Source organism: Hyla sarda, chromosome 11 (genome assembly GCF_029499605.1).
Source record: "Hyla sarda isolate aHylSar1 chromosome 11, aHylSar1.hap1, whole genome shotgun sequence".
Taxonomy (NCBI): domain Eukaryota; kingdom Metazoa; phylum Chordata; class Amphibia; order Anura; family Hylidae; genus Hyla; species Hyla sarda.
In genome coordinates this window covers 4,545,327-4,572,122 of record NC_079199.1, presented here as the reverse complement: position 1 = coordinate 4,572,122, position 26,796 = coordinate 4,545,327, and the positions used below count along the sequence as shown (strand labels likewise).

General features: G+C 50.1%; 1 protein-coding gene across 1 annotated transcript in view; it reads right to left on the bottom strand.

Moving 5' to 3' along the window:
• KCNK13 (potassium two pore domain channel subfamily K member 13) overlaps positions 1–11,817 on the bottom strand; it is a 58,211-nt gene extending 46,394 nt beyond the window's left edge. The window contains exon 1 of the mRNA XM_056546149.1: positions 9,726–11,817. Within this exon, the coding sequence (XP_056402124.1) occupies positions 9,726–10,071 (346 nt within the window). The 5' untranslated portion in view covers positions 10,072–11,817. The remainder of the gene's footprint in view (positions 1–9,725) is intronic.
• Positions 11,818–26,796: the final 14,979 nt, after the last annotated feature.

Sequence of the window (26,796 nt, the reverse complement as noted above, 5' to 3'; positions counted from 1 at the left end):
CACCTCCTCCTATATAGAGACACAGCAACCACTGATAGAGCATTATATACTGATAACTGTACTGAGGTCTACTCACTGCACCTCCTCCTATATAGAGACAAAGCAACCACAGATAGAGCATTATATACTGATAACTGTACTGAGGTCTACTCACTGCACCTCCTCCTATATGGATACACAGCAACTACAGATAGAGCATTATATACTGATAACTGTACTGAGGTCTACTCACTGCACCTCCTCCTATATAGAGACACAACAACCACAGATAGAGCATTATATACTGATAACTGTACTGAGGTCTACTCACTGCACCTCCTCCTATATAGAGACACAGCAACCACTGATAGAGCATTATATACTGATAACTGTACTGAGGTCTACTCACTGCACCTCCTCCTATATAGAGACAAAGCAACCACAGATAGAGCATTATATACTGATAACTGTACTGAGGTCTACTCACTGCACCTCCTCCTATATAGAGATACAGCAACCACAGATAGAGCATTATATACTGATAACTGTACTGAGGTCTACTCACTGCACCTCCTCCTATATAGAGACACAACAACCACAGATAGAGCATTATATACTGATAACTGTACTGAGGTCTACTCACTGCACCTCCTCCTATATAGAGATACAGCAACCACAGATAGAGCATTATATAGTGATAACTGTACTGAGGTCTACTCACTGCACCTCCTCCTATATAGAGATACAGCAACCACAGATAGAGCATTATATACTGATAACTGTACTGAGGTCTACTCACTGCACCTCCTCCTATATAGAGACACAGCAACCACAGATAGAGCATTATATACTGATAACTGTACTGAGGTCTACTCACTGCACCTCCTCCTATATAGAGATACAGCAACCACAGATAGAGCATTATATACTGATAACTGTACTGAGGTCTACTCACTGCACCTCCTCCTATATATATAGACACAGCAACCACAGATAGAGCATTATATACTGATAACTGTACTGAGGTCTACTCACTGCACCTCCTCCTATATAGAGACACAACAACCACAGATAGAGCATTATATACTGATAACTGTACTGAGGTCTACTCACTGCACCTCCTCCTATATAGAGACACAGCAACCACAGAGCATTATATACTGATAACTGTACTGAGGTCTACTCACTGCACCTCCTCCTATACAGAGACACAGCAACCACAGATAGAGAACTATATACTGATAACTGTACTGAGGTCTACTCACTGCACCTCCTCCTATATAGAGATACAGCAACCACAGATAGAGCATTATATACTGATAACTGTACTGAGGTCTACTCACTGCACCTCCTCCTATATAGAGACACACAGGTGGGCTCATCCTGAGCTTCCTGGTGCCTGCACTTTGATTTGTAAACAGGAAGAACAGTTATAGGAGACAATTTCCGTATTGACACAACACATGGGGTGCGGCGCGGCCCTCATGATGATGATGATGATGATGACATATTTACACAGCGACGCAGGAGACGTTACTGAGCTCCACCGACTCCATAAAGATCCTTCCTTGATAAACACCGAAAAAGTGATGGGAAAGGCAGGATCATAAACTGCTGCCATCCACACTGTGCCACAACACCTGGAGCCACACTTAACATGACTCTGCCACGCTGAACGCCTCTGATCTGGTTTTATAAAAATACATTAAAAAATGTTGCAATAATTATTTATTGGCCACAGAGACCGTCAGCAGGAGGCCTTCTATAATATACGTGTTACATAATAATGGGATGGAGGATGTGCTGACTGCCGTACACATCTCAGCAGTGCCTCCAACTTAACTGCATTGTCTACTGGAGCAGGCCATCCACCATGCTTTACTCTACAGGTCCAGCCATGATCAGTGACTTCAGCTTAGCTTCACTGTCTACTGGTACAGGCCATGTCTCATTAGATACCATCCACCATGCTTTACACTACAGGTCCAGCCATGATCAGTGACTTCAGCTTAGCTTCACAGTCTACGGGTACAGGCCATGTCTCATTAGATACCATCCACCATGCTTTACCCTACAGGTCCAGCCATGATCAGTGACTTCAGCTTAGCTTCACAGTCTACTGGTACAGGCCATGTCTCATTAGATACCATCCACCATGCTTTACACTACAGGTCCAGCCATGATCAATGACTTCAGCTTAGCTTCACAGTCTACTGGTACAGGCCATGTCTCATTAGATACCATCCACCATGCTTTACACTACAGGTCCAGCCATGATCAGTGACTTCAGCTTAGCTTCACAGTCTACGGGTACAGGCCATGTCTCATTAGATACCATCCACCATGCTTTACACTACAGGTCCAGCCATGATCAGTGACTTCAGCTTAGCTTCACAGTCTACTGGTACAGGCCATGTCTCATTAGATACCATCCACCATGCTTTACACTACAGGTCCAGCCATGATCAGTGACTTCAGCTTAGCTTCACAGTCTACGGGTACAGGCCATGTCTCAGATACCATCCACCATGCTTTACACTACAGGTCCAGCCATGATCAGTGACTTCAGCTTAGCTTCACAGTCTACTGGTACAGGCCATGTCTCATTAGATACCATCCACCATGCTTTACACTGCAGGTCCAGCCATGATCAGTGACTTCAGCTTAGCTTCACAGTCTACGGGTACAGGCCATGTCTCATTAGATACCATCCACCATGCTTTACACTACAGGTCCAGCCATGATCAGTGACTTCAGCTTAGCTTCACAGTCTACTGGTACAGGCCATGTCTCATTAGATACCATCCACCATGCTTTACACTACAGGTCCAGCCATGATCAGTGACTTCAACTTAGCTTCACAGTCTACTGGTACAGGCCATGTCTCATTAGATACCATCCACCATGCTTTACACTACAGGTCCAGCCATGATCAGTGACTTCAGCTTAGCTTCACAGTCTACTGGTACAGGCCATGTCTCATTAGATACCATCCACCATGCTTTACACTACAGGTCCAGCCATGATCAGTGACTTCAGCTTAGCTTCACAGTCTACTGGTACAGGCCATGTCTCATTAGATACCATCCACCATGCTTTACACTACAGGTCCAGCCATGATCAGTGACTTCAGCTTAGCTTCACAGTCTACGGGTACAGGCCATGTCTCATTAGATACCATCCACCATGCTTTACACTACAGGTCCAGCCATGATCAATGACTTCAGCTTAGCTTCACAGTCTACTGGTACAGGCCATGTCTCATTAGATACCATCCACCATGCTTTACACTGCAGGTCCAGCCATGATCAATGACTTCAGCTTAGCTTCACTGTCTACTGGTACAGGCCATGTCTCATTAGATACCATCCACCATGCTTTACACTACAGGTCCAGCCATGATCAGTGACTTCAGCTTAGCTTCACAGTCTACTGGTACAGGCCATGTCTCATTAGATACCATCCACCATGCTTTACACTACAGGTCCAGCCATGATCAATGACTTCAGCTTAGCTTCACAGTCTACTGGTACAGGCCATGTCTCATTAGATACCATCCACCATGCTTAACACTGCAGGTCCAGCCATGATCAGTGACTTCAGCTTAGCTTCACAGTCTACGGGTACAGGCCATGTCTCATTAGATACCATCCACCATGCTTTACACTGCAGGTCCAGCCATGATCAGTGACTTCAGCTTAGCTTCACAGTCTACTGGTACAGGCCATGTCTCATTAGATACCATCCACCATGCTTTACACTACAGGTCCAGCCATGATCAATGACTTCAGCTTAGCTTCACAGTCTACTGGTACAGGCCATGTCTCATTAGATACCATCCACCATGCTTAACACTGCAGGTCCAGCCATGATCAGTGACTTCAGCTTAGCTTCACAGTCTACGGGTACAGGCCATGTCTCATTAGATACCATCCACCATGCTTTACACTACAGGTCCAGCCATGATCAATGACTTCAGCTTAGCTTCACAGTCTACTGGTACAGGCCATGTCTCAGATACCATCCACCATGCTTTACACTACAGGTCCAGCCATGATCAGTGACTTCAGCTTAGCTTCACAGTCTACTGGTACAGGCCATGTCTCATTAGATACCATCCACCATGCTTTACACTACAGGTCCAGCCATGATCAGTGACTTCAACTTTTTTTTTTTTTTATCAGAAAGTTATACAGATTTGTAAATTACTTCTATTAAAAAAAATCTTAATCCTTCCAGTACTTATTAGCTGATGAATACTACAGAGGAAATTCTTTTCTTTTTGAAACACAGAGATCTCTGCTGACATCATGACCACAGTGCTCTCTGCTGACATCTCTGTCCATTTTAGGAACTGTCCAGATCAGCATATGTTTTCTATGGGGATGGGGAGAGGTGTCAGCAGAGAGCACTATGTTCATGTCAGCAGAGAGCTCTGTGTTCCAAAAAGAAAATAATTTCCTCTGTAGTATTCATCAGCTAATAAGTACTGGAAGGATTAAGATTTTTTTTTATAGAAGTAATTTACAAATCTGTTTAACTTTCTGGAACTGTTCTTGTGGCGTACGCGGCTTCCGCCCTGCTCCTGGATCCCAGTTTTGCGGCGTGACGTGGGTCAACTGCCCTTAGGAATACGGTACTTTTTTGTATAAATGACATTTAATTGTATTGTTGTTATGAACCTGAGCAAGACGCCTGCTCTGGCGTTGAAACGCGTTGTTCTGCAATAAATGACCTTTGGTTATTCACATTGACCCTACTTTCCTTAAGCCATTCACCAGCATTGCTGTATATACCTAGTTCCATTGCCTGCGCCTGAATTAACCCTGAGTGGTTTGGAGGATTTATATGTAACATGTATATCATTGAAGGCCTCCCCGGAGTACCCCTTTAATGACCACAGCTTAGCTGCATTGTCTAACAGAACAGGCCATGTCTAATTAGAGGCCATCCACCATGCTTTGCCTTGATCAATGACTTCACCTTAGCTGCTTTGTCATCTCATCAGACGCTCAAGCTGCTGCTCTGCCTCTCCCCATGCTTTACACTGCAGCACAGCTACATAAAGACACAGCTATGGATAGTAACTCCCGCATAGCTGCATTGTCTATTAGAGTCTGAGATAATCTGAAATGCACTTACTATATCCTTACTATGTCCCCAGAATCTCAGGCTGCTTCTTATTAATCCCCCTCCATGCTTTACACTACAGCTCTGCTCGTTCAGCTCGACTGCTGCTAAACATACAAGCTCAGCAGGAAATGAGCATATATATATATAGCAGTGTTTCCCAACCAGGGTGCCTCCAGCTGTTGCAAAACTACAACTCCCTGCATGCCCGGACAGCCAACGGCTGTCCGGGCATGCTGGGAGTTGTAGTTTTGCAACAACTGGAGGTCCACAGTTTGGAGACCTGTTTAGAACAATGATGTGCAACCTGTGTGTCTCCAGTTGTTACAAAACTATAACTTCCAATGGCTTTCTGGGCATGCTGGGAGTTTTAGTTTTGCAACAGCTGGAGGCACACTGGTTGGAAAACACGGATATAGGTCTCCAAACTGTGGACATGCTGAGACTTGTAGTTTTGCAGCATCTAGAGGTTCACAGTTTGGAGACCTATATCAGTGTTTTCCAACCAGCGTGCCTCCAGCTGTTGCAAAACTACAACTCCCAGCATGCCCGGACAGCCAACGGCTGTCCGGGCATGCTGGGAGTTGTAGTTTTGCAACAACTGGAGGTCCACAGTTTGAAGACCACTGCTTTAGAACAATGATGTGCAACCTGTGTGTCTCCAGTTGTTACAAAACTATAACATCCAATGGCTGTCTGGGCATGCTGGGAGTTGTAGTTTTGCAACAGCTGGAGGCACACTGGTTGGAAAACACGGATATAGGTCTCCAAACTGTGGACATGCTGAGACTTGTAGTTTTGCAGCATCTAGAGGTTCACAGTTTGGAGACCTATATCAGTGTTTTCCAACCAGCGTGCCTCCAGCTGTTGCAAAACTACAACTCCCAGCATGCCCAGACAGCCAACCGCTGTCCGGGCATGCTGGGAGTTGTAGTTTTGCAACAACTGGAGGTCCACAGTTTGGAGACCACTGCTTTAGAACAATGATGTGCAACCTGTGTGTCTCCAGTTGTTACAAAACTATAACTTCCAATGGCTGTCTGGGCATGCTGGGAGTTTTAGTTTTGCAACAGCTGGAGGCACACTGGTTGGAAAACACGGATATAGGTCTCCAAACTGTGGACATGCTGAGACTTGTAGTTTTGCATCATCTAGAGGTTCACAGTTTGGAGACCTATATCAGTGTTTTCCAACCAGTGTGCCTCCAGCTGTTGCAAAACTACAACTCCCAGAATGCCCGGACAGCCAACGGCTGTCCGGGCATGCTGGGAGTTGTAGTTTTGCAACAACTGGAGGTCCACAGTTTGGAGACCACTGCTTTAGAACAATGATGTGCAACCTGTGTGTCTCCAGTTGTTACAAAACTATAACTTCCAATGGCTGTCTGGGCATGCTGGGAGTTTTAGTTTTGCAACAGCTGGAGGCACACTGGTTGGAAAACACGGATATAGGTCTCCAAACTGTGGACATGCTGAGACTTGTAGTTTTGCATCATCTAGAGGTTCACAGTTTGGAGACCTATATCAGTGTTTTCCAACCAGCGTGCCTCCAGCTGTTGCAAAACTACAACTCCCAGCATGCCCGGACAGCCAACGGCTGTCCGGGCATGCTGGGAGTTGTAGTTTTGCAACAACTGGAGGTCCACAGTTTGGAGACCACTGCTTTAGAACAATGATGTGCAACCTGTGTGTCTCCAGTTGTTACAAAACTATAACTTCCAATGGCTGTCTGGGCATGCTGGGAGTTGTAGTTTTGCAATGACTGGAGGTCCACAGTTTGGAGACCACTGCTTTAGAACAATGATGTGCAACCTGTGTGTCTCCAGTTGTTACAAAACTATAACTTCCAATGGCTGTCTGGGCATGCTGGGAGTTTTAGTTTTGCAACAGCTGGAGGCACACTGGTTGGAAAACACGGATATAGGTCTCCAAACTGTGGACATGCTGAGACTTGTAGTTTTGCATCATCTAGAGGTTCACAGTTTGGAGACCTATATCAGTGTTTTCCAACCAGCGTGCCTCCAGCTGTTGCAAAACTACAACTCCCAGCATGCCCGGACAGCCAACGGCTGTCCGGGCATGCTGGGAGTTGTAGTTTTGCAACAACTGGAGGTCCACAGTTTGGAGACCACTGCTTTAGAACAATGATGTGCAACCTGTGTGTCTCCAGTTGTTACAAAACTATAACTTCCAATGGCTGTCTGGGCATGCTGGGAGTTGTAGTTTTGCAGCAGCTAGAGGGAATTCACAGTTTGGGGAACACTGCTTAGACCAACCTGTGTGTCTCCAGCTGTTGCAAAACTACAACTCCCAGCACTTTGTGGTGTCAGAATCCCATCAGCCTTCTGCTTCTTCTTGTCACCATAAGTGAAACGCTTCTTGTTCTTCCCTCTGATGATGTCATCAAACGTCTTCAATAGCCGCCCCCCCCCCCTCCCCCCGCGCCAAACACAGACACAAGGAAAACCGTCTCTTTGTGTCTAAGTTGCAGGTGACTCAATCATTGTGCGAAGAAGCTGGAACACGGGGTCAGGGCTCCGGAGTCTCTGCCGGGTCTTATTGGTCTCGGGATATGAAGGATGAGTCTAATAACTTTATAAGATCCGAAGCCCTCGGGGCGACACAAGTGATATAGATTACAGTGAGAACGTGGTGACCGGAGCGGAGGACGCCTCCTGGACACAGACTGAGGTGTTTCCTACCATCAGTCACTGTACAGATACATTTCTATCCATTACAATGTTCTTAGGCTGCTTTCACACTGTGAAATAGTTCCGTTTAGGAACTTCCGCCAGAAGTTCCGTCACTATATCGTCGTGACTAAATTGCATTGCATGCAGTAATTTTTCCGCCACGATGTCCCGTCACTATATAACGCCCGTAATGAATTACGGGCACATGCGGGTGCAAACGGGCAGTTACAGAACCCCATAGGCTGCAATGCAATTTAGTCACGGCCGTCAGGGGTTTTGTAACGGACGGGTTTTGCAGCTGTAGTGACGGAACATGTGACGGAAGTTTGTAAACAGAAAAATTCATAGTGTGAAAGGAGCCTTACACTGTGCACTTCTGAAATGGGATCCGGTGGGGATCACAGCCAGACTGTCAGGGAATGATGGGAGTTGTGGTTTTGCAACAGCTGGAGGGCCACAGGTTGGAAAACAGTGCTAAGGGACATATGCAGACAATCAGGGCATGATGGGAGTTGTAGTTTTGCAGCAGCTGAAGAGCCACAGGTTGGAAAATACAGCTTGGGAACACACGTAGACTGTCAGGGCATGATGGGAATTGTAGTTTTGAAACAGCTGAAGAGCCACAGGTGTGAACACAGTGCTGAAAAATGTATGCTGGCGGATAATGGATCACATGCAGACTGACAGGGAATGATGGGAGTTGCAGTATTGCAACAGCTGGAGGGCCACAGGTTGGAAAACAGTGCTGGAGAACATATGCAGACTATCGGGGCATGATGGGAGTTGTAGTTGTGCAACTGCTGAAGAGCCACAGATTGGAACACAGTGTCGGGGAATACACACAGAGTGGTAAAAGGAACACATGCAGACTGACGGGCAATGATGGGAGTTGTAGCACTGCAACAGCTGGAGGGCCACAGGATGAAAAGCAGTGCAGGGGATAACAGGCAGACTGACAGGGCATAATGGGAGTTGTAGTTTTGCAACAGCTGAATCCACAGGTTGGGAAATACTGCTGGGAAATACATGCAGGGTGTTAGGGCATGATGGGTGTTGTAGTTTTGCAACAGCTGAAAAGCCACAGGTTTGAACACAGTGCTGGGAAATGCATTCGGGTGGAGGAACACATGCAGACTGACAAGGGAATGATGGGAGTTGTAGTACTTCAACAGCTGGAGGGCATCAGGTTGGGAAATACTGCTGGGGAAAACACGCAGGGTGTTGGGGTATAATGGGAGTTGTGGTTCTGCAACAACTAAGGAGCAATAGGTTGGAAAAGAATGTAGGGGGAATACATGCAGAGCGACAGGGTATGATGGGAGTTGTAGTTTTGTAAAAGCTGAAAAGCCACAGGTTGGAAATCCGGGCTGAGAATATATGGTAAAGGAACATTTGCGGACTGACAGAGCATAATGGGAGTTGTAGCTTTTCAACATCTGGAGGGCCACAGGTTGGAAAGCAGTGCGGGGATCACACACAGACTAAAGGGGAATGATGGGAGTTGCAGTATTGTAACAGCTGAGGAGCCATAGGTTGGACACAGTGCTGGGAATACATTAGGCTTGGGGATCACTATTCTAGATCATAGTTGTGTTCTGGAGCACTACACAGGTGATGGACTGATATGCGTCTTCTCTGTACAGCGCCGCAGAATATGTTGGTGCTATATGATAAATCAATAGACTAAAACAGTGTTTCCCAATCAGGGTGCCTCCAGATGTTGCAAAACTACAACTCCCAGCATGCCCGGACAGCCGTTGGCTGTCCGGGCATGCTGGGAGTTGTAGTTTTGCAACATCTGGAGGCACCCTGGTTGGGAAACACTGGACTAAACAGTATCTCCAGTGCCAGGACTCACCACGTTTATACAGTAGACATCTCCTACACAGCGGCCATGATGAAGCCTATAGGATTTACCACTTACCGATAGTCGACACCACCGTTCCCACAAAGTAGAACGCTCCGGTGAAATCCCACCTGGGTCTTATGGTGTCCACCCTGATCCCGGCCACATTGGCCTCCTCGTAGTCACGCAGGAAGTTGTGCAGGTCACTTTTGCTGAGGTTGTATTTTTGGGTGAAGTTGTCGAACTTATGCTGCCACCTCTCCTTGGCCTCCTTCTCCTTTGGCTGCTCGATGGCTGAGAAGACGGCGGCTCCGCACAACATGTAGAGGACGATCAGGATGGCCAACAACAGGAAGCGACCATTGTCTTCATTCAGGTGACCAAATCCGCAGCAGCAGCAGCAGCAGCCACCTCGACAAGCCATCCTCTGCCCCCGGGCAGTGTGACCAGGACTCCGGAGGACCAGCTTCTTACATTACGAAGATGTTCACAGAAAACCCAATGGACCAAATATCAACTTACAGGACAGGTCCAGCTCGTTGAGTCTGTGGTTCTAGACTTGGTAGTCATCTTACAGCTCACCTGAAGACATCACTGGATCTTCTTGGTTGTCTACAATGATCCATAAAGTTTATACACCCCCAGCCCATTGGTCAGCAGAGCTTTGTGCCCAGCGATGGTAAGAAAAGGCAATGGCGGGTTGGGTGGTCATGACTCTACTTGGTGCAAAGATTATCCCAGCTCCATGGTCCTGTCTGACACCATCCCTCACCCTACGTATATTGGACCCACAGTGGACAACGGTGAAGGTTCTGACCCAGCACCCAATGACCGGATGATTTGGCACATAGCCCCCTCATTTCTCAATGGTCAACAATCGCCTTTTGTCAGGACTTTGGATACAGAACCAAAAAGTTCCTTCTCCCTGAGCCTTGAGGAGATCAGCAAACCCTTGTTGTGGAGTTGTTGTAGATCCAGTGTAGTCCAGGAGAACCAAGGAAGATGTTACTGTAGATCCAGTATAGTCCAGGAGATCCCAGGAAGATGTTACTGTAGATCCAGTATAGTCCAGGAGATCCCATGCAGATGTTACTGTAGATCCAGTATAGTCCAGGAGATCCCAGGAAGAAGTTACTGTAGATCCAGTATAGTCCAGTAGATCCCAGGGAGATGTTACTGTAGATCCAGTATAGTCCAGGAGATCCCAGGGAGATGTTACTGTAGATCCAGTATAGTCCAGTAGATCCCATGCAGATGTTACTGTAGATCCAGTATAGTCCAGGAGATCCCAGGGAGATGTTACTGTAGATCCAGTATGGTCCAGGAGATCCCAGGAAGATGCTACTGTAGATCCAGTATAGCCCAGGAGATCCCAGGAAGATGTTACTGTAGATCCAGTATAGCCCAGGAGATCCCAGGGAGATGTTGCTGTAGATCCAGTATAGTCGAGGAGATCCCAGGGAGATGTTACTGTAGATCCAGTATAGTCCAGGAGATCCCAGGGAGATGTTACTGTAGATCCAGTATAGTCCAGGAGATCCCAGGGAGATGTTACTGTAGATCCAGTATAGTCCAGGAGATCCCAGGGAGATGTTACATCCAGTGCATTGTGACTATTACAGAATTGATGGCAGGTCTATGAGGTCCCAGCTATGGTCTATGAGGTCCCAGCTATGGTCTATGAGGTCCCAGCTATGGTCTATGAGGTCCCAGCTATGGTCTATGAGGTCCCAGCTATGGTCTATGAGGTCCCAGCTATGGACGGACATGTTAACTTTTACAGCACATCTTGTACTTCTCTTCTGGGGCTCCAGTCTGGTCCATTGTGTGAGATCCTGTATGTTCAGCCCTTCATTGTGTCTGGTGCCCAGCCATTGGCTATCCTCCCCAGGATGACCCCATTCACACCTGATTCATAACTTTGGGGAACTTCCCGGCTCCGTCTTGTAGTCGGGCTGTGCAGACTCTCGGTCTTTGTTTTCCACAGACGTGAAGGGTCTTCGGAGGAGACTTGCAAAACACAGGATCAGTTCCCTGAAGGGTTAATGTTTAACCCTCTCCTGCCCGGCTCCTGGTGGGCTGCAGCTGTGACCCCAGCTCGTGTGTAGTGATCACTAGTGTGTGGAGCCCGTGCAGCCCCCGGTCCTCGCCTCCCCCGGGCTCCTCAGCAGATGCTGCTCCTCTCCCGACTCATCCCTTCTGCTTCCTCAGCCTGGTGTCAGCGCCCCGTGCGGTGAGCGGAGGAAGTGCAGCCCGGTAGTGTTATTATTACCGAGTATAAGAGCCACGTGAATACAGACTGGGCAGGAGACATGGTAACCAGGAGTGCCAGCCTGATCCTGGCAGGAGACATGGTAACCAGGAGTGCCAACCTGATCCTGGCAGGAGACATGGTAACCAGGAGTGCCAACCTGATCCTGACAGGAGACATGGTAACCAGGAGTGCCAACCTGATCCTGGCAGGAGACATGGTAACCAGGAGTGCCAACCTGATCCTGGCAGGAGACATGGTAACCAGGAGTGCCAACCTGATCCTGACAGGAGACATGGTAACCAGGAGTGCCAGCCTGATCCTGACAGGAGACATGGTAACCAGGAGTGCCAACCTGATCCTGGCAGGAGACATGGTAACCAGGAGTGCCAACCTGATCCTGGCAGGAGACATAGTAACCAGGAGTGCCAACCTGATCCTGGCAGGAGACATGGTAACCAGGAGTGCCAACCTGATCCTGGCAGGAGATATGGTAACCAGCAGTGCCAGCCTGATCCTGACAGGAGACATGGTAACCAGGAGTGCCAACCTGATCCTGGCAGGAGACATGGTAACCAGGAGTGCCAACCTGATCCTGGCAGGAGATATGGTAACCAGGAGTGCCAACCTGATCCTGACAGGAGACATGGTAACCAGGAGTGCCAACCTGATCCTGGCAGGAGACATGGTAACCAGGAGTGCCAACCTGATCCTGGCAGGAGACATGGTAACCAGCAGTGCCAACCTGATCCTGGCAGGAGACATGGTAACCAGGAGTGCCAACCTGATCCTGACAGGAGACATGGTAACCAGGAGTGCCAACCTGATCCTGACAGGAGACATGGTAACCAGGAGTGCAGCCTGATCCTGGCAGGAAACATGGTAACCAGGAGTGCCAACCTGATCCTGGCAGGAGACATGGTAACCAGCAGTGCCAGCCTGATCCTGACAGGAAACATGGTAACCAGGAGTGCCAACCTGATCCTGGCAGGAGACATGGTAACCAGGAGTGCCAACCTGATCCTGACAGGAGACATGGTAACCAGGAGTGCAGCCTGATCCTGGCAGGAGACATGGTAACCAGGAGTGCCAACCTGATCCTGACAGGAGACATGGTAACCAGCAGTGCCAACCTGATCCTGACAGGAGACATGGTAACCAGGAGTGCCAGCCTGATCCTGGCAGGAGACATGGTAACCAGCAGTGCCAGCCTGATCCTGGCAGGAGACATGGTAACCAGGAGTGCCAGCCTGATCCTGACAGGAGACATGGTAACCAGGAGTGCCAACCTGATCCTGACAGGAGACATGGTAACCAGGAGTGCCAACCTGATCCTGACAGGAGACATGGTAACCAGGAGTGCCAGCCTGATCCTGACAGGAAACATGGTAACCAGGAGTGCCAACCTGATCCTGGCAGGACACATGGTAACCAGGAGTGCCAACCTGATCCTGACAGGAAACATGGTAACCAGGAGTGCCAGCCTGATCCTGGCAGGACACATGGTAACCAGGAGTGCCAACCTGATCCTGACAGGAAACATGGTAACCAGGAGTGCCAACCTGATCCTGGCAGGAGACATGGTAACCAGGAGTGCCAGCCTGATCCTGACAGGAGACATGGTAACCAGGAGTGCCAACCTGATCCTGGCAGGAGACATGGTAACCAGGAGTGCCAACCTGATCCTGACAGGAGACATGGTAACCAGGAGTGCCAACCTGATCCTGGCAGGAGATATGGTAACCAGCAGTGCCAGCCTGATCCTGGCAGGAGACATGGTAACCAGGAGTGCCAACCTGATCCTGGCAGGAGACATGGTAACCAGGAGTGCCAACCTGATCCTGACAGGAAACATGGTAACCAGGAGTGCAGCCTGATCCTGGCAGGAGACATGGTAACCAGGAGTGCCAACCTGATCCTGGCAGGAGACATGGTAACCAGGAGTGCCAGCCTGATCCTGACAGGAGACATGGTAACCAGGAGTGCCAACCTGATCCTGGCAGGAGACATGGTAACCAGGAGTGCCAACCTGATCCTGGCAGGAGACATGGTAACCAGCAGTGCCAGCCTGATCCTGACAGGAGACATGGTAACCAGGAGTGCCAGCCTGATCCTGGCAGGAGACATGGTAACCAGGAGTGCCAGCCTGATCCTGGCAGGAGACATGGTAACCAGCAGTGCCAGCCTGATCCTGACAGGAGACATGGTAACCAGGAGTGCAGCCTGATCCTGGCAGGAGACATGGTAACCAGGAGTGCCAACCTGATCCTGGCAGGAGACATGGTAACCAGGAGTGCCAGCCTGATCCTGACAGGAGACATGGTAACCAGCAGTGCCAACCTGATCCTGGCAGGAGACATGGTAACCAGGAGTGCCAACCTGATCCTGACAGGAGACATGGTAACCAGCAGTGCCAACCTGATCCTGGCAGGAGACATGGTAACCAGGAGTGCCAACCTGATCCTGGCAGGAGATATGGTAACCAGGAGTGCCAACCTGATCCTGACAGGAGACATGGTAACCAGGAGTGCCAACCTGATCCTGGCAGGAGACATGGTACCCAGGAGTGCCAACCCGATCCTGGCAGGAGACACGGTAACCAGGAGTGCAGCCTGATCGTGGCATGAGGCATGGTAACCAGCAGTGCCAGCCTGATCCTGACTGGAGACATGGTAACCAGGAGTGCCAGCCTGATCCTGACAGGAGACATGGTAACCAGGAGTGCCAGCCTGATCCTGACAGGAGACATGGTAACCAGGAGTACCAACCTGATCCTGGCAGGAGACATGGTAACCAGCAGTGCCAGCCTGATCCTGACAGGAGACATGGTAACCAGGAGTGTCAGCCTGATCCTGGCAGGAGACATGGTAACCAGGAGTGCAGCCTGATCCTGGCAGGAGACATGGTAACCAGGAGTGCCAACCTGATCCTGGCAGGAGACATGGTAACCAGGAGTGCCAACCTGATCCTGGCAGGAGACATGGTAACCAGGAGTGCCAACCTGATCCTGGCAGGAGACATGGTAACCAGGAGTGCCAGCCTGATCCTGACAGGAGACATGGTAACCAGGAGTGCCAACCTGATCCTGACAGGAGACATGGTAACCAGCAGTGCCAACCTGATCCTGGCAGGAGACATAATAACCAGGAGTGCCAACCTGATCCTGACAGGAGACATGGTAATCAGGAGTGCCAACATGATCCTGGCTGGAGACATGGTAACCAGGAGTGCCAACCTGATCCTGACAGGAGACATGGTAACCAGGAGTGCCAGCCTGATCCTGACAGGAGACATGGTAACCAGGAGTGCCAACCTGATCCTGACAGGAGACATGGTAACCAGGAGTGCCAACCTGATCCTGACAGGAGACATGGTAACCAGGAGTGCCAACCTGATCCTGGCAGGAGACATGGTAACCAGGAGTGCCAACCTGATCCTGACAGGAGACATGGTAACCAGGAGTGCCAACCTGATCCTGACAGGAGACATGGTAACCAGCAGTGCCAACCTGATCCTGGCAGGAGACATGGTAACCAGGAGTGCCAGGCTGATCCTGACAGGAGACATGGTAACCAGGAGTGCCAGCCTGATCCTGGCAGGAGACATGGTAACCAGCAGTGCCAACCTGATCCTGGCAGGAGACATGGTAACCAGGAGTGCCAACCTGATCCTGACAGGAGACATGGTAACCAGGAGTGCCAACCTGATCCTGGCAGGAGACATGGTAACCAGGAGTGCCAACCTGATCCTGGCAGGAGATATGGTAACCAGGAGTGCCAACCTGATCCTGACAGGAGACATGGTAACCAGGAATGCCAACCTGATCCTGGCAGGAGATATGGTAACCAGGAGTGCCAACCTGATCCTGGCAGGAGACATGGTAACCAGGAGTGCCAGCCTGATCCTGGCAGGAGACATGGTAACCAGGAGTGCCAACCTGATCCTGGCAGGAGACATGGTAACCAGGAGTGCCAACCTGATCCTGACAGGAGACATGGTAACCAGGAGTGCCAACCTGATCCTGGCAGGAGACATGGTAACCAGGAGTGCCAACCTGATCCTGGCAGGAGACATGGTAACCAGGAGTGCCAACCTGATCCTGACAGGAGACATGGTAACCAGGAGTGCCAGCCTGATCCTGACAGGAGACATGGTAACCAGGAGTGCCAACCTGATCCTGGCAGGAGACATAGTAACCAGGAGTGCCAACCTGATCCTGGCAGGAGACATGGTAACCAGGAGTGCCAACCTGATCCTGGCAGGAGATATGGTAACCAGCAGTGCCAGCCTGATCCTGACAGGAGACATGGTAACCAGGAGTGCCAACCTGATCCTGGCAGGAGACATGGTAACCAGGAGTGCCAACCTGATCCTGGCAGGAGATATGGTAACCAGGAGTGCCAACCTGATCCTGACAGGAGACATGGTAACCAGGAGTGCCAACCTGATCCTGACAGGAGACATGGTAACCAGGAGTGCCAGCCTGATCCTGGCAGGAGACATGGTAACCAGGAGTGCCAACCTGATCCTGGCAGGAGACATGGTAACCAGCAGTGCCAACCTGATCCTGGCAGGAGACATGGTAACCAGGAGTGCCAACCTGATCCTGACAGGAGACATGGTAACCAGGAGTGCCAACCTGATCCTGACAGGAGACATGGTAACCAGGAGTGCAGCCTGATCCTGGCAGGAAACATGGTAACCAGGAGTGCCAACCTGATCCTGGCAGGAGACATGGTAACCAGGAGTGTCAGCCTGATCCTGGCAGGAGACATGGTAACCAGGAATGCCAGCCTGATCCTGGCAGGAGACATGGTAACCAGGAGTGCCAACCTGATCCTGACAGGAGACATGGTAACCAGGAGTGCCAACCTGATCCTGACAGGAGACATGGTAACCAGGAGTGCCAACCTGATCCTGGCAGGAGACATGGTAACCAGCAGTGCCAGCCTGATCCTGACAGGAAACATGGTAACCAGGAGTGCCAACCTGATCCTGGCAGGAGACATGGTAACCAGGAGTGCCAACCTGATCCTGACAGGAGACATGGTAACCAGGAGTGCAGCCTGATCCTGGCAGGAGACATGGTAACCAGGAGTGCCAACCTGATCCTGACAGGAGACATGGTAACCAGCAGTGCCAACCTGATCCTGACAGGAGACATGGTAACCAGGAGTGCCAGCCTGATCCTGGCAGGAGACATGGTAACCAGCAGTGCCAGCCTGATCCTGGCAGGAGACATGGTAACCAGGAGTGCCAGCCTGATCCTGACAGGAGACATGGTAACCAGGAGTGCCAACCTGATCCTGACAGGAGACATGGTAACCAGGAGTGCCAACCTGATCCTGACAGGAGACATGGTAACCAGGAGTGCCAGCCTGATCCTGACAGGAAACATGGTAACCAGGAGTGCCAACCTGATCCTGGCAGGACACATGGTAACCAGGAGTGCCAACCTGATCCTGACAGGAAACATGGTAACCAGGAGTGCCAGCCTGATCCTGGCAGGACACATGGTAACCAGGAGTGCCAACCTGATCCTGACAGGAAACATGGTAACCAGGAGTGCCAACCTGATCCTGGCAGGAGACATGGTAACCAGGAGTGCCAGCCTGATCCTGACAGGAGACATGGTAACCAGGAGTGCCAACCTGATCCTGGCAGGAGACATGGTAACCAGGAGTGCCAACCTGATCCTGACAGGAGACATGGTAACCAGGAGTGCCAACCTGATCCTGGCAGGAGATATGGTAACCAGGAATGCCAGCCTGATCCTGGCAGGAGACATGGTAACCAGGAGTGCCAACCTGATCCTGACAGGAGACATGGTAACCAGGAGTGCCAACCTGATCCTGGCAGGAGACATGGTAACCAGGAGTACCAACCTGATCCTGACAGGAGACATGGTAACCAGGAGTGCCAACCTGATCCTGACAGGAGACATGGTAACCAGCATTGCCAGCCTGATCGTGACAGGAAACATGGTAACCAGGAGTGCCAACCTGATCCTGGCAGGAGACATGGTAACCAGCAGTGCCAGCCTGATCCTGGCAGGAGACATGGTAACCAGGAGTGCCAACCTGATCCTGGCAGGAGACATGGTAACCAGGAGTGCCAACCTGATCCTGACAGGAAACATGGTAACCAGGAGTGCAGCCTGATCCTGGCAGGAGACATGGTAACCAGGAGTGCCAACCTGATCCTGGCAGGAGACATGGTAACCAGGAGTGCCAGCCTGATCCTGACAGGAGACATGGTAACCAGGAGTGCCAACCTGATCCTGGCAGGAGACATGGTAACCAGGAGTGCCAACCTGATCCTGGCAGGAGACATGGTAACCAGCAGTGCCAGCCTGATCCTGACAGGAGACATGGTAACCAGGAGTGCCAGCCTGATCCTGGCAGGAGACATGGTAACCAGGAGTGCCAGCCTGATCCTGGCAGGAGACATGGTAACCAGCAGTGCCAGCCTGATCCTGACAGGAGACATGGTAACCAGGAGTGCAGCCTGATCCTGGCAGGAGACATGGTAACCAGGAGTGCCAACCTGATCCTGGCAGGAGACATGGTAACCAGGAGTGCCAGCCTGATCCTGACAGGAGACATGGTAACCAGCAGTGCCAACCTGATCCTGGCAGGAGACATGGTAACCAGGAGTGCCAACCTGATCCTGACAGGAGACATGGTAACCAGCAGTGCCAACCTGATCCTGGCAGGAGACATGGTAACCAGGAGTGCCAACCTGATCCTGGCAGGAGATATGGTAACCAGGAGTGCCAACCTGATCCTGACAGGAGACATGGTAACCAGGAGTTCCAACCTGATCCTGGCAGGAGACATGGTACCCAGGAGTGCCAACCCGATCCTGGCAGGAGACACGGTAACCAGGAGTGCAGCCTGATCGTGGCATGAGGCATGGTAACCAGCAGTGCCAGCCTGATCCTGACTGGAGACATGGTAACCAGGAGTGCCAGCCTGATCCTGACAGGAGACATGGTAACCAGGAGTGCCAGCCTGATCCTGACAGGAGACATGGTAACCAGGAGTACCAACCTGATCCTGGCAGGAGACATGGTAACCAGCAGTGCCAGCCTGATCCTGACAGGAGACATGGTAACCAGGAGTGTCAGCCTGATCCTGGCAGGAGACATGGTAACCAGGAGTGCAGCCTGATCCTGGCAGGAGACATGGTAACCAGGAGTGCCAACCTGATCCTGGCAGGAGACATGGTAACCAGGAGTGCCAACCTGATCCTGGCAGGAGACATGGTAACCAGGAGTGCCAACCTGATCCTGGCAGGAGACATGGTAACCAGGAGTGCCAGCCTGATCCTGACAGGAGACATGGTAACCAGGAGTGCCAACCTGATCCTGACAGGAGACATGGTAACCAGCAGTGCCAACCTGATCCTGGCAGGAGACATAATAACCAGGAGTGCCAACCTGATCCTGACAGGAGACATGGTAATCAGGAGTGCCAACATGATCCTGGCTGGAGACATGGTAACCAGGAGTGCCAACCTGATCCTGACAGGAGACATGGTAACCAGGAGTGCCAGCCTGATCCTGACAGGAGACATGGTAACCAGGAGTGCCAACCTGATCCTGACAGGAGACATGGTAACCAGGAGTGCCAACCTGATCCTGACAGGAGACATGGTAACCAGGAGTGCCAACCTGATCCTGGCAGGAGACATGGTAACCAGGAGTGCCAACCTGATCCTGACAGGAGACATGGTAACCAGGAGTGCCAACCTGATCCTGACAGGAGACATGGTAACCAGCAGTGCCAACCTGATCCTGGCAGGAGACATGGTAACCAGGAGTGCCAGGCTGATCCTGACAGGAGACATGGTAACCAGGAGTGCCAGCCTGATCCTGGCAGGAGACATGGTAACCAGCAGTGCCAACCTGATCCTGGCAGGAGACATGGTAACCAGGAGTGCCAACCTGATCCTGACAGGAGACATGGTAACCAGGAGTGCCAACCTGATCCTGGCAGGAGACATGGTAACCAGGAGTGCCAACCTGATCCTGGCAGGAGATATGGTAACCAGGAGTGCCAACCTGATCCTGACAGGAGACATGGTAACCAGGAATGCCAACCTGATCCTGGCAGGAGATATGGTAACCAGGAGTGCCAACCTGATCCTGGCAGGAGACATGGTAACCAGGAGTGCCAGGCTGATCCTGACAGGAGACATGGTAACCAGGAGTGCCAGCCTGATCCTGGCAGGAGACATGGTAACCAGCAGTGCCAACCTGATCCTGGCAGGAGACATGGTAACCAGGAGTGCCAACCTGATCCTGACAGGAGACATGGTAACCAGCAGTGCCAACCTGATCCTGGCAGGAGACATGGTAACCAGGAGTGCCAACCTGATCCTGGCAGGAGATATGGTAACCAGGAGTGCCAACCTGATCCTGACAGGAGACATGGTAACCAGGAGTGCCAACCTGATCCTGGCAGGAGACATGGTAACATGGCGTGCCAACCTGATCCTGACAGGAGACATGGTAACCAGGAGTGCCAACCTGATCCTGGCAGGAGACATGGTAACCAGGAGTGCCAACCTGATCCTGACAGGAGACATGGTAACCAGGAGTGCCAACCTGATCCTGACAGGAGACATGGTAAACAGGAGTGCCAGCCTGATCCTGGCAGGAGACATGGTAACCAGGAGTGCAGCCTGATCGTGGCATGAGGCATGGTAACCAGCAGTGCCAACCTGATCCTGGCAGGAGACATGGTAACCAGGAGTGCCAACCTGATCCTGACAGGAGACATGGTAACCAGGAGTGCCAGCCTGATCCTGGCAGGAGACATGGTAACCAGGAGTGCCAGCCTGATCCTGACAGGAGACATGGTAATCAGGAGTGCCAACCTGATCCTGACAGGAGTGATGCCACCTGCGCCCTGTACACAGCCCTCCCAGTGCAGTCCAGTGTGAACAGAAACATGAGAGGCCAGGGCTGCTCCTCAGGGGTTAAATGTAGCATGAAATGTCATCTCCCCATGGTCCTCCCCCACCTGGGATACCACTTCAAAGGGAGTCAAAGGTTTGGCAGGAACCAGTACAGGACCTGTCTATGGTGCTGGAACCAGTAAAGAACTTGTTTATGGTTCTGAAACCAGTAAAGAACTTGTCTATGGTGCTGGAACCAGTACAGGACCGGTCTATGGTGCTGGAACCAGTACAGGACCTGTCTATGGTGCTGAAACCAGTACAGGACCTGTCTATGGTGCTGGAACCAGTCCAGGACCTGTCTATGGTGCTTGAACCAGTAAAGAACTTGTCTATGGTGCTGGAACCAGTACAGGACATTTCTACCGTGCTGAAACCAGTACAGGACCTGTCTATGGTGCTGGAACCAGTAAAGAACTTGTCTATGGTGCTGAAACCAGTACAGGACCGGCCTATGGTGCTGGAACCAGTACAGGACCTGTCTATGGTGCTGAAACCAGTAAAGGACCTGTCTATGGTGATGGAACCAGTAAAGAACTTGTCTATGGTGCTGGAACCAGTACAGGACCTGTCTATTGGTGCTTGAACCAGTAAAGAACTTGTCTATGGTGCTGGAACCAGTACAGGACATGTCTACGGTGCTGAAACCAGTACAGGACCGGCCTATGGTGCTGGAACCAGTACAGAACCTGTCTATGGGGCTAGAAGTAGTACAGGACCTGTCTATGGTGCTGGAACCAGTACAGGACATGTCTACGGTGCTGAAACCAGTACAGGACCGGCCTATGGTGCTGGAACCAGTACAGAACCTGTCTATGGGGCTAGAAGTAGTACAGGACCTGTCTATGGTGCTGGAACCAGTACAGGACCGGCCTATGGTGCTGGAACCAGTAAAGAACTTGTCTATGGTGCTGGAACCAGTACAGGACCTGTCTATGGTGCTGGAACCAGTAAAGCACTTCTCTATGGTGCTGGAACCAGTACAGGACCTGTCTATGGTGCTGGTACCAGTAAAGAACTTGTCTATGGTGCTGGAACCAGTACATGACCTGTCTATGGTGCTGGAACCAGTAAAGAACTTGTCTATGGTGCTGGAACCAGTACAGGACCGGCCTATGGTGCTGGAACCAGTAAAGAACTTGTCTATAGTGCTGGAACCAGTATAGGACCGGCCTATGGTGCTGGAACCAGTAAAGAACTTGTCTATGGTGCTGGAACCAGTACAGGACCTGTCTATGGTGCTGGAACCAGTACATGACCTGTCTATGGTGCTGGAACCAGTAAAGAACTTCTCTATGGTGCTGGAACCAGTACAGGACCTGTCTATGGTGCTGAAACCAGTACAGGACCTGTGTTTGGTGCTGGAACCAGTAAAGAGCTTGTCTATGGTGCTGGAACCAGTACAGGACCTGTCTATTATGCTGGAACCAGTAAAGAACTTGTCTATGGTGCTGGAACCAGTACAGGATATGTGTACGGTGCTGAAACCAGTACAGGACCTGTCTATGGTGCTGGAACCAGTGAAGAACTTGTCTATGATGCTGGAACCAGTACAGGACCTGTCTATGGTGGTGAAACCAGTACAGGACCTGTCTATGGGGCTGGAAGCAGTACAGGATCTGTCTATGGGGCTAGAAGCAGTACAGGACCTGTCTATGGTGTTGAAACCAGTACAGGACCTGTCTAGGGTGCTTGAACCAGTAAAGAACTTGTCTATGGTGCTGGAACCAGTACAGGACCGGCCTATGGTGCTGGAACTAGTAAAGAACTTGTCTATGGTTCTGAAACCAGTACAGGACCTGTCAATGGTGCTGGAACCAGTAAAGAATTTGTCTATGGTGCTGGTACTAGTAAAGAACTTGTCTATGGTGCTGGAACCATTACAGGACCTGTCTATGGTGCTGGAACCAGTACAGGACCTGTCTATGGTGCTGGAACCAGTACAGGACCTGTCTATGGTGCTGGAAGCAGTACAGGACCTGTCTATGGGGCTAGAAGCAGTACAGGACCTGTCTATGGTGCTGAAACCAGTACAGGACCTGTCTAGGGTGCTTGAACAAGTAAAGAACTTGTCTATGGTGCTGGAACCAGTACAGGACCTGTCTATGGTGCTGGAACCAGTACAGGACCGGCCTATGGTGCTGGAACTAGTAAAGAACTTGTCTATGGTGCTGGAACCAGTACAGGACCTGTCTATGGGGCTGGAACCAGTAAAGAACTTGTCTATGGTTCTGAAACCAGTACAGGACCTGTCAATGGTGCTGGAAGCAGTACAGGACCTGTCTATGGTGCTGGAAGCAGTACTGGACCTATCTATGGTGCTAGAACCAGTACAGGACCTGTCTATGGTGCTGGAACCAGTACAGGACCTATCTATGGTGCTGGAACCAGTACAGGACCTGTCTATGGTGCTGGAACCAGTACAGGACCTGTCTATGGGGCTGGAAGCAGTACAGAACCGGTCTTTGGTGCTGGAACCAGTACAGGACCTGTCTATGGGGCTGGGACCAGTACAGGACCTGTTTATAGATCTAAATCTTTCCTTTACACTTCTGCTTTTAGGATCCACTTCCAGCTTTAGCTGAGATCTGCCCAGAAGGGAAGGCACCTAATCCAAGGTCCAGGGTGTGATACTCCATATGTATCTAAGTAGTTGTGACAGAATCTCCCCCCTGATGCCCGGCTGGTGAATGTTCTGTGTGTGATCGCTCCGTCCTCTATGGATGTCCCCGGTGCTGGAGCAGAGGGGACGGATACATTGTATCCCAGCTGTTTCTGCACATGTATTATCCATCTTGAAGTTGATAAACATAACAAGCAGCAGATGGTTGTGCTGATATAAAAGGAGCCGACGATCGGAGCCCCGCTGGGCATCAATGGGGCCGCACAGTCGGATAATTGGGAATTAGTTCTGCCAGAGAAGGTAGAAAGTCTCCGGATCCAGAGCACCGAGGCTCCTCCTGTCACCAGGCGCGGCCCGTCACTCGCTGATACATTGTAACGTCCCCGGATGATCGTGTTAATTGCTTTATCTTACAGCTCTATTTATACCCAGATCCTCAGACGAAACGCCGCAGGACGGACGCTGCAAGAAAGGCGGCCAGAAATACCAAATTGTTACCATCTACCCATGGCCTGGTCCTCAGGAGGGGCACAGCATCCCCATCACTACTGCCCACAGATACCCACACATGGCAGCTTACACATAAATTCATTCTGTTCATATCTATATGGAAGGAAGAGAGTCATTTTTCCGATACAGAGTTCCAAACCCCCTGTGGACAGCCAGAAATTTACATAGCATGGCTGCATCCACCACTAGGGGGAGTTACTGAGGACATATCTCCTATTGAATTCAATGGAAGCTACAGAAATCTCTTTGCTGTGAGCTCCCCCTAGTGGTGGTTTCAGGCCACCAGAATGTTATTATGTAACTCTACGACCGCGAGATGGAAAGCAGGGAATATACAAAAAACTGGATTGAATCATTTACAGTGTAGATCAGTGTTTCCCAAGCAAGGTACCTCCAGCTGTTGCAAAACTACGACTCCCAGTATGCCCGGACAGCCTTTGGCTGTCCGGGCATGCTGGGAGTTGTAGTTTTGCAACAGCTGGAGGCAGCCTGGTTGGGAAACACTGGTGTATATGCTGCTGATCCTCCCCAGGGCATACAGCAGCTGCATGCCCCATCTCTGGCAGGTCCAGGGTATAGATGAGGCTCCGCACCTTTGTGGCGTCACATTGCAGTCACGTGTTTGTCCGTTCTTCCTGGGAAGCATTAGCCATGAGGATTCAGTGAGCGGCAGAGGACGGGCGGCACGCCATGACAGATGGCTCCTATTTACCACCATAAAATACTTGTCAATGTTTAGATCCTTCTGTTTTATCTCAGCTCCATTACATTCATCTGATGCCAAGACACGAAGCCTGACGCCACGGAAACATGAGGGCCACAGGTAAGGAGCCCGGCCAAGAAACACCGCCAAAAACTCTGCTGGAATGAAAATCCTGTGTGATACCGTCTGCTGAGGTCATGTATCTAAGCCTATCATGTGTGATACCGTCTGCTGAGGTGATGTATCTAGGCCTATCGTGTGATACCGTCTGCTGAGGTCATGTATCTAGGCCTATCATGTGTGATATCATCTGCTGAGGTGATGTATCTAGGCCTATCGTGTGTGATATCATCTGCTGAGGTGATGTATCTAGGCCTATCGTGTGATACCGTCTGCTGAGGTCATGTATCTAGGCCTATCATGTGTGATATCATCTGCTGAGGTGATGTATCTAGGCCTATCGTGTGATACCGTCTGCTGAGGTGATGTATCTAGGCCTATCATGTGTGATACCATCTGCTGAGGTGATGTATCTAGGCCTGTCATGTGTGATACTGTCTGCTGAGGTTATGTATCTATGTGTGATATTGTCTGCTGAGGTGATGTATCTAAGCCTGTCATGTGTGATACTGTCTGCTGAGCTGCTGTATCCAATCCTGTTCATGAGTGATACTGACTGCTGAGCTGCTGTATGTAATCCTGGTCATGTGTGATACTGTCTGCTGAGGTGATGTATCTAAGCCTACCATGTGTGATACTGTCTGCTGAGCTGCTGTGTCTAAGTCTATCATGTGTGATACTGTCTGTTGAGCTGAGTATCTGATGCTGTGTGTATGATTACACAGTAGTTTCATCTAAGCCTATCATGTGTGATACTGTCTGCTGAGGTATTGTATCTAAGCCTGTCATGTGTGATACTGTCTGCTGAGCTGCTGTATCCAATCCTGTTCATGTGTGATACTGTCTGCTGAGCTGCTGTATCCAATCCTGTTCATGTGTGATACTGTCTGCTGTATGTAATCCTGGTCATGTGTGATACCGTCTGCTGTGGTGATGTATCTAAGTCTATCATGTGTGATACTGTGTGTTGAGCTGAGTATCTGATGCTGTGTGTATGATTACACAGTAGTTTCATCTAAGCCTATCATGTGTAATAGTGTTTGCTGAGCTGCTGTATCTAAGCCTCTCCTGTTTGATACCCTCTTGTGGCCGCATCACTTTCTATGATGTTCATTGTCTTCTCCTAAACCGTTCGGTCTTTATTGAAGCTCAGAGAACCAGTAGTGACTTCTCGATTTCATTATTCATTGGATACAATGTATCCGTTCTGTACATTCTCGTGTGATAATGAATCCTCTATACACATCGGAGCTTCTCTCCTCCATGAAGATGGTAACGGCTGAAATCTGGGCCTGAGATAGAGAATGATGAAGAGGTGGACAGTACTGATCCCCATAATAAAGTACAAGCTCCACCCACTATTATTAGCCACCATCACTAGCTCCACCCACTACCACTGTTTCCTTATCTTGTACAGACAGCGTACGGATTATATCTGCAATCCATACAAATATATCAAGGCCGGGTGGATCTCCCCATTGTGGTAACTTTATTCTCCTCCTGGGGCGACAAATCCTTCCTTATATTTTCATATGACAATCAATATTTTGGTAACTTCCATAATTTAGTTTTTCTATAGCTCGTCCTGCTCTCAGCTGAGAAGTGATACAATTGTGTCCAGTCTAGACAATGCTCTGTGAGCTAAACATCCTGGACCCAAGACTGATACATTGTATATAGCTAGTCCTGCTCTCAGCTGAGAAGTATATACCATTGTATCCAGGCTAGACAATGCTCTGTGAGCTAAACATCCTGGACCCCAGACTGATACATTGTACATAGCTAGTCCTGCTCCCAGCTGAGAAGTGATACAATTGTGTCCAGTCTAGACAATGCTCTGTGAGCTAAACATCCTGGACCCCAGACTGATACATTGTACATAGCTAGTCCTGCTCCCAGCTGAGAAGTGATACAATTGTATCCAGCCTAGACAATGCTCTGTGAGCTAAACATCCTGGACCCCAGACTGATACATTGT